Source organism: Bubalus kerabau, chromosome 1 (genome assembly GCF_029407905.1).
Source record: "Bubalus kerabau isolate K-KA32 ecotype Philippines breed swamp buffalo chromosome 1, PCC_UOA_SB_1v2, whole genome shotgun sequence".
Classification (NCBI taxonomy): Eukaryota; Metazoa; Chordata; class Mammalia; order Artiodactyla; family Bovidae; genus Bubalus; species Bubalus kerabau.
The window spans coordinates 3525258-3533871 of NC_073624.1; the positions used below are offsets into that span (position 1 = coordinate 3525258).

The 8614-nt window shown below is 51.8% G+C and overlaps 1 protein-coding gene across 1 annotated transcript; it reads left to right on the forward strand.

The window, feature by feature from the left end:
• The first annotated feature begins 244 nt into the window (after positions 1–244).
• LOC129619402 (polycystin family receptor for egg jelly-like) lies at positions 245–7319 on the forward strand. The gene is made up of 2 exons (XM_055537804.1): positions 245–4917; positions 5005–7319. Exons 1-2 carry the CDS (start codon positions 245–247, stop codon positions 7214–7216), a joined length of 6885 nt encoding a protein of 2294 aa, XP_055393779.1. The 3' UTR covers positions 7217–7319.
• The last annotated feature ends 1295 nt before the right edge of the window (positions 7320–8614 follow it).

An 8614-nucleotide genomic window follows, 5' to 3' on the forward strand; every position in this document is an offset into this window, starting at 1 on the left:
CTCTAAGAATCTGTAAGTGAAAGTGTAACTTGAATTGACAGGTCAGACCCAAGGAGGGGAGATTAAACGACTGATTTCCTGGGCCGCAGGAACCCCACTGACCACGCTGACCCCAGGCCACCGTGGCCCCCGAACCCCACGCCCGCCGTGACCCCGGCCCGCGCCCAGCCGCCCCGCGCCCGACGCGCCGTGTCCGTTGGCCCTCCCCACTGCGCCTCCGACGCGGCTCGCACCGGGCGCTGCCATGGGGCCCGGGCCGGCTCTCCTGCTCCTGGGCCTGGGCCTGGGCCTGGGCTGTGGGCTCGGCCGCCGGCCTCTGCCCCCGGCTCCCGCGCAGGCGCCCGGCTCGCCGTCCGGAGACCTCCCCGTCCCGACGCCCGCCGCGGCCCGACGTGCCCCGTCCGAGACCCGGGCCCTCGTTCAGGCGCGGCGGCCGCAGGCCGCGCTCCGCTCGGTCAGGGCCTCCCGGGCCCCCGGGGAGCGGGGCACAGGCTTTGGCGGCCTTGGGGCCGGCCGCGCCCGCGTCAGCCTCCGGGCCCGCGCGGCCCCGGGCGGCGGCATCTTCCTGAGCGGCCGCCGCGGCCTCTGCCTGCCGGCCGGGCGGCCCCCGAGCCTCGCGCCGCGCTGCCTCCGCGCGCACGTCCAGCTGCGCGCCCGCCGCGCCACCGCCGCCGCCGCCGCGCCCGCGCCGGTGGACCTGCAGCTGTCCGCGCCCGGCGGCCGGCTCTCCCTGCGCTGGCTGTCCCGCCTGCCGCGCTCGCTCGGGCCTCTGGAGTGGACCTTCCGCCTCCGGCTGCTCGGGCCCGCGGCCGCTGAGAGCCGCGCGTTGCCCCGTCGGGCTCTGCACCGCGGCCGGCGCTCCTACCCGGGATTCGTGGCCCGAACCGAGTGTCCCACGGACGGGCCCACCCCGGTCGTCTTGGAAGCTGTCAGCCCGAACAGCTCAGAACCCACAGAGTCCTCCGTGTCCTGTCAGGTATTCCGACCGGGGCCTTGTAGATTGGACCCCGTGAGGATAAATAGGAACGACGATAAACCAGTGCGACTGACCAGGGACATGGGCGACACCTTCAATGCGACAGTCATCCTCTTCTGTCCCATCCAGGAGTACTATTATCGGGGTTGGTCTATCTATGCCGTTCCTTATGTAGGGGCCGTGCCTGACTGGACTAAACCTCTGGAAAAGCCACCGGTCAAGTTTAGTAGAGGTTTCTTCGTGGTGACTATACCCCCGTATTCTTTACCTTGGGGGGTGTATCTGTTTAATTTCTCGGTGGTTGTCAGAACGCGGGATCCCCAGGTTCCAGGGAAGAACGACTCAGACAGCATCTATGTCGTCATTTTTAGACGTCCCCTGAATGCTGTTATTTCAGGGCCTTCCAACATCACAATTAATTTCACAGATGGGGTGACTCTCAATGGAAATATGTCTTCTGATCCAGAGGAAACAGACCCTCTAGAGAAAGAGAGACTTAAGTTTCTCTGGTACTGTACCACAGACTCAAGAAACTATGATGGAGAAAACATAACAGTGATAAGCAAGGAAGTTTGTCTCCCGGAGCAGGTTGATCTCAAGTGGACATGGGCCTCTGGTCCTATTCTCACACTTTCTCCAGAAACACTTCAAGGCGGCCGTGTATATTTTTTCAGACTGGTGATCCAGAAGACCAGCAGGTCAGCCTTTGCTGATGCAACGGTGCATGTGCTTCAGGGAGAGCCGGTACCAAGCGTTTCCTGCGTTGAAAATTGTGACCAGGTTCTGGTTTTATCGGAGAGATTCTCGTTGTCTCTGGATTGCACAGGCTGTACGGCAGGCCGAGATGTCTATCGGTGGTCCATTCTGACGTCTTCAGGTCAGGAGGTGCCATTTGACTGGACGGGGCAAACTTCAACAGGACGGAATGGTGCTTATGTGTCTATAAAAGCTTTCGCTTTCTGGCATTTCAGGGAAGATAAGTTTTGGGTTTCTCTCAATGCAGCAACTTGGAGTGGGGTCACCTTGGTCTTAAGATATCCTTTCATTATTCACCATGTCCCTATAAGCACAGACTGCAAAATTGTTCCAGAAAAAGGAATTTCCTTCATTACTCAGTTTGTTGTCATTTGTACTCATTTCAAGCATAAGAACATTGTTCTTACATATAAAATAATAGTTCCTGATGTACATGGTTTTGGTGAGATCAGTTCTTTGAAAGAGAATAACTTTGGGTCCATCCTGTATTTGGGAAAGAATTCCACATCGCCCCCTTCCTTTCTCCCTGTTGGTGTGTTGGACAGTCATTATGCCTTGAAAATAATTGCTCAGGCATTTAATACCTCTCTGGGAGCTTTTTCTCAGGTGAACTTGTATGCCACTGTGCGGCCTCCCACTGATGTAAAGTCATCAACAACTGTGCTGGAGGAGTTATTCAACTTCACCATGGGACCAAATTCCTCCCTGTCTACTTTGCTTCAACAGCAGGATTTTCTAAATGCAAGTTATTTAATATACATAGTAGCCTCTGTCTTGAATAGCATGAAAACTGACGCAAGTCTTCAAGCTGACAAAATTAAACTCCGAGAATACCTTTTCAATCAGACACTCATTCTTCCTATGAACACTTTGGTGAATATTAGCCAGGTGGTCATGACTATTACTAAATTAACAGAGAAAACCTCTGAGATCAGTGCATTCTCTCAGAAACTGGCCACAGTGAGGACTTGGCAAGCAAGCCAAGCCCTCCAAGATAGTCATCAGAGAGATAAGAGCATTTCTTCTGAGCAACTAGAAAGTGTGTGCACTGGAATATTAACAACCTTGTCTAACATCCTGAAACTGCTGGTTCATTATGAAGTCTTTGAAGAGCCTTTCCACGTGGTTGAATCTCTAGCAGACACGGTACTGGCTGTGAAAGTGCCAGAGAATGAGACCACTGCCTTGAGGACCTCCAACTTTAAAATGTATGTCAAGAAAACCGAAAAGTGGAATGTCACCAAGTTCTTCAGCACCCAGAAGCACTGTCAGAATTGTTTTTATCCCAGCCTAAATGTGAACAGCGTTCCTAGTCTGCCTGCCAGCGCTCCGATTTCCACGATGTTTTGTGAATTTGCGGATGACCCTTTCCCTTGGCTAAATTATGGGGAAAACATTTTGACCCAGGTGGTTGGATTCCGAATGACAGGAGTGGAGGCCACGGGTGACGTGATTGAGATCCCACCTGATGCACTGGAAGTGTACCTCATCAGGAAAAACCTGAGCTTTGGAACTGTTAATCTCACGGTGGGACCCAGCTCAGAGCCTTATGCAGTGGATGAATCAGCGACAAAGACGACAGGGGCCTTTAGCTTTGTTGTGGACAGTACCGCAGGCAGGGACGTGTTGATCCACATCATGACAGAAGTGTCCGTCTTGTTCACGGTGTCTGTGTACGCGGGCCGTGAGATCACACCCAACTCTTTTATGACCAGCTACCTGGTGCCCCATAAACTCCCTCCAATTGCCAACGAGAGTGACCTGTTTGACCCGGAGTGTACGGTGAAGGAGGCCCGAGTGGTCTGCCTCCCCGCGGCCCTGGTGCAGGTCATAGCTCAGCGAACTGATTCCTCTGAGTGCACCGTCGCTGTGTTTCTACAGGCACCTCGTTTCATCCTAAACCCAAATAATAAGTTGGTGAGAATTTCTGTTTTCAGCAGTGAATGCTTGGACATGTCTGGGATCCAGAGTGATTGGAGAGAAGATACCTGTGTTGTGGGAGAGAAGACCACTTGGCAAAGAGTGCACTGTATCTGCAAGAACCCACGGCGGGCCAAACGGCAGCTGGATATAATCAAACAGGCCAACCTTCACCTGCGTACCCACTATTTGACGGCCAAGGTGATCGTGGTCCCTAACCCTGTGGACTTACTAGTGGAGGCAGTCAAGAATGTCACCCCAAACCTTGTGACCCTCTTCACGGTACTTCTCATATTGCTGTTGTACTTGGTCCTTGCATTCTGGGCTTTGCACAGAGATGAAACAGACCAGTATCTTAGGAACCATGTGATAGTTCTCCTTGATAACGATCCTTATGATAATGTGTGTTATCTAGTCACTGTTTTTACAGGAAGCCGTTGTGCTTCTGGGACCAGGGCCAATGTCTTTATCCAACTGCATGGAACCGAAGGTAGCAGCGATGTGCACTGTTTAAGCCATCCACAATTTAGGACTCTGTACCGAGGAAGCATCTGCACTTTCCTCCTAGTGACGAAAAAGGACTTGGGCGACATCCATTCCCTCCGTGTGTGGCACAACAACGAGGGCAGATCCCCTGAATGGTATTTAAGTAGAATTAAAGTGGAGAATCTGTTCAGCAGACACATCTGGCTCTTCATGTGCCGAGAATGGCTTTCTATTGACACCTCTTTGGATCGAACCTTTCAAGTAACCCCCCCAGATAAGCCTCTCAAGAAAATGGACTTTTTCCTCATAGATTTAAGTTACAAGCTGGGGAGAAGCCACTTGTGGTTCTCTGTTTTTCCTGCTGTCATTTCTACACCATTCAATAGGTTCCAGAGGCTGTCCTGTTGCTTAGCCATGTTGTTGTCAATGCTTCTGTGTAATATTATGTTCTTCGATCTAGAGAAGGAGAATGAAGGAGAGACAGAAGGGTGGAGGTTCATCGAGTTGATGGTGATCGGACTGGAAAGTGCCTTTATTACCCTCCCTGTGCAACTAGTGATAACATGTTTGTTCATGTATTCCCAGAGGAGACCTCAGGTGACTCTAGGTGAGGTCACTCCTCGGAAACATCCTTTGAAACCGCCAGGAAGCCAGCACTGGGAAGAACGATTGGGAAACTGGCATGCCTATGAAATTGACAAGGCAAGCTCCCAGAAGCCTGTGTCTAAGAGACATCATGTGAAACCCAAGGCTTCTGTCAATGTCACCTCTAAAAGACAGCCCCCGGCCAAGCAAGCAGAAAGCCAGGGTTCTCCCATCAAAAGCAAGGTCTCCCGTACCGAAAGCAAGATCTCCAGAACTCAAAGCAGGGTCTCTGGAAAACAACATCAGGTCTCCCACACCCAGGGAAGAAATATAAACACTAATAACCCTAATATTGAAGATAATACAGATGTTTCTGTGGAGAAGCAGCCTTCCCATCCAGGTTTGGCATCCCTCAAAGAGAAGACCAGGATTGTCCTGCCGCGATGGTGTATTTGTATAGCCTGGGTGTTGGTTTTTCTCATCTGCAGTATATCCTCCTTCTTCATCATATTTTATGGACTCAGTTACAGCTACAAAAAGTCAATAGCATGGCTGTTTGCATCATTTTGTGCATTCATCTTGTCAGTCTTTCTAGTGCAAATGTCTAAAATTATATTGATCTCAGCCTATAGAACAAGTAAGGCCAAGTATGGTAAAAACCTTTCGTGGATTGGCGACTATCGCTTCACTGAGATCAAGCTGCATAACACCTGGAAGGACCCAGAAGAAATGCGAAGGAGCCAGGCGAGTGTCAGGGAGCTCCGAAACTCGAGAATGTACCAACCTCTCACCCAGGACGAAATCATGATATTCCAAAGAAAGAAGAGGATCAAGAGAAGAGCTTTCCTGTTCCTGAGTTACATCCTCACTCACTTCATCTTTCTGGCTCTCTTGCTGAGCCTAGTTGCCGTCCTACGCCCCACTGATAGCTTTTACTATAATCAGTTTATTCGGGACCAGTTCTCTGTGGATCTGGCCAGCGTGACCAGGCTGGAAGACATCTATCAGTGGCTGAACAGGGTGCTGTTGCCTCTGCTCCACAATGACCCGAACCCCACGTTTTTCCCTGACAGCTCCTCTAAAATCCTTGGCCTGCCACTCATGAGGCAGGTGAGGGCGCAACCTGGAGAGATAATGTGTCTGCCGGCCAAGAAATTTGTGGAGGGCAGCCTCAAAGGAGAGATTCGCTGTCACCCCGAATATGGCATTGACCCAGAAGACACAAAAAACTACTCTGGGTCATGGAATAGAGTTAGTAAGCGGGACACTGACAAGACGACCAGAGGGTTTACTTACAGGCCTCCGGAGAAGAGGTGGGCGTACTCTTCCTATGGGCTGCTGCACACCTATGGCTCAGGAGGATACGCCTTCTATTTTTTTCCAGCAGAGCAGCAGTTTAATTCCACACTGAGGCTCAGCGAACTCCAGAAAAGCCATTGGCTGGATGAGAAGACGTGGTCTGTGATTGTGGAATTGACCACCTTCAATCCAGACATCAGTCTCCTCTGCAGCATCTCGGTCATCTTCGAGGTCTCTCAGTTAGGTGTTGTGAACACTAGCCTGAATGCTCGCTCCTTCTTGCTCGCTGATTTCAACAGAAAAAACTCAGCCGACTCATCAGAAAACTACTTGTACTTGGCCATCTTCATTTTCTTCCTTGCCTACACTGTTGATGAGGTTTATGTAATCACACAAGAACGGACTGCCTACCTGCAAAGTGTATATAATTTGCTCAACTTCGCTCTAAAATGTATCTTTACCTTGTGGATCGTACTCTTTTTCAGGAAGCACTTCTTGGCCATCGGTGTAGTTCGGGCTTACCTGTCAAATCCTGAGGATTTCATTCCCTTTCATGCAGTGGCTCAAGTGGATCACACCATGAGGGTGATTTTGGGTTTCCTGGTATTTCTGACGATCCTGAAGACGCTCCGGTATTCCAGGGTCTTTTACGATGTGCGTCTGGCTCAGAGGGCCATCCAGACTGCCCTTCCTGGCATCTGCCACATGGCATTGGTGGTGTCCGTGTATTTCTTTGTCTTCATGGCATTCGGGTACTTGGTGTTCGGGCAGCACGAGTGGAACTACAGTGACATGATCCACGCCACCCAGACAATATTTTCCTACTGTGTCTCAGCTTTTGAGAACACGGAATTTTTCAATAACCGGGTTCTCGGGGTCCTCTTCCTCTCATCTTTCATGCTGGTGATGATCTGCATATTGATCAACTTATTTCGTTCTGTGATTTTGTCAGCCTATGAGGAAATGAAGCAGCCCGTGTACGAGGAGCCCTCAGAAGAGGCGGAAGCCATGACTTATCTGTGTCGCCGGCTAAGATCTGCTTTTTGCTGCCTGTGCTTCAAGCCCAGGGCGGAAGACGAGCCCAAGTTCTTCATCAACATGGTGTATGGGCAGCCAGAGAAGAACAGCCACCGCTACCTGGGGCTGAAGACCAGAAACATTAATGGGAAGAAAATGGTTTACCTCGTCGTGTGATCCATGGCAGTGTCAAGGCCCACAGGCAGGTTTCTCCAAAGGCTCGGTTTCTGGGGTCGAGGGGCGTTTCGTGGCTCAGTTGTGTTCCCCCCCCCCCCGTATTCTTCACAGTGCACCCCGTGTCTGGACGCATCTGCAGCGGGGGCCTCCACACTTGGGACTTGAAAGGCGGGTCAAGGGCAGCGTGGCCTCTGCGGAGAGAGGAGGGCGACCATCTGTGAGTCCCGGGTTCATTTCCCTTTTCCTTAGAAGCTGCTGTCTTTGGCACCGACTGCAGTTTAGAGGGTTAGAGACCTAGATTTGGGGGAGGGAGCTGAAAGGGCCCCCAGCCTCATCTCAGCTTGTCAGAAGCAGCAGGTGAACGCTCCTGCTGCCCTGGTCCCCCTGTCCCCGAGGCTGGGAGGCCAGGGCTAGTGGTTGGGGGCAGAGCCCAGGTCCTTCGGCCCTGCTGGCCCTTCCCTTTGCTGATGGGGCTGCAGAGCCTCCTTACTCCCACCACCCACCACACACACTCCAGCTGGGCAGGGCTGGAGGGGCCTCATGAGGGGTCCCAGGAGTGCCCTTGTGCCTGGAAATGGAGGGATGTGGACTAGGGCGCAGCAACCTGAAATTTCCCATGTGCTCTTAAGGCCACTGCAAGTTATGAATGTATAATTTAGTACCGTTTCTGGCCACGAGACATGACTTGTTAAACAAAAGGGTGGGTGTGTGTGTGTGTGCACGCGTGCGCACGTGCGTGCACGCTGTGAGGTTTACACTGGAAAGCAATAAATAGTCCATGTAATGTGTGTTGCCATATATACTTCTTGGATTTGGGCTTTTGGTTATTGTTGGCCTGGTGGATTGTTTAGAATACATTGTTTAAGAAAATGGGCTAACAGCTCTTGTATTTTCACCCCAAAGCATGTTTCTTTATGTAGATGCCACTTTAAGCTTGATCAGAATTAAATGTGCGATTTCTTCCCTGAGGCCTTGCAGTGATTTCTGTGATGGGGTGGGGACAGAGATGGCGCCTGCACTCCAAACCCAGTGCCAGCAAGGGGGGACCACCTGCAGGTGGTGACTGCTTGTACCAGGTGTTTGCCACTCGCCTGCCACACTGATGGTGCTCAGCTGCACTGGAAGTGCCATGGCACCTCGCACCTTTGCAGGTATGGGCACATCCACATGTAGGCGCCTGCCATCCCTTTGTCCCTGGGGTGGTGGTGATCTTCCTTGCCAGCTTAGACTATGAAGAGGCTATGTGCCTTGCCCCAAGCCACCCAAACTGTTATGGTCAGAAGCTCAGTTCTGGCTTTTCTAATCCCTGCTGGGAATTCACGGGTGTGGCTAGGTTCTGGTCCACTGGTTCTTAGTGAAGTGCATGTTCCAGGAGTACTGTTCTTATTGTTGTTCAGT

Excerpts from the sequence above, each read along its gene's own strand:
- LOC129619402 (XM_055537804.1), top strand. The coding sequence starts at position 245 with ATGGGGCCCGGGCCGGCTCTCCTGCTCCTGGGCCTGGGCCTGGGCCTG. Across the intron at positions 4,918-5,004 it reads AATGTCACCTCTAAAAGACA|CAGGGTCTCTGGAAAACAAC; the intron begins GCCCCCGGCCAA and ends CAGAACTCAAAG.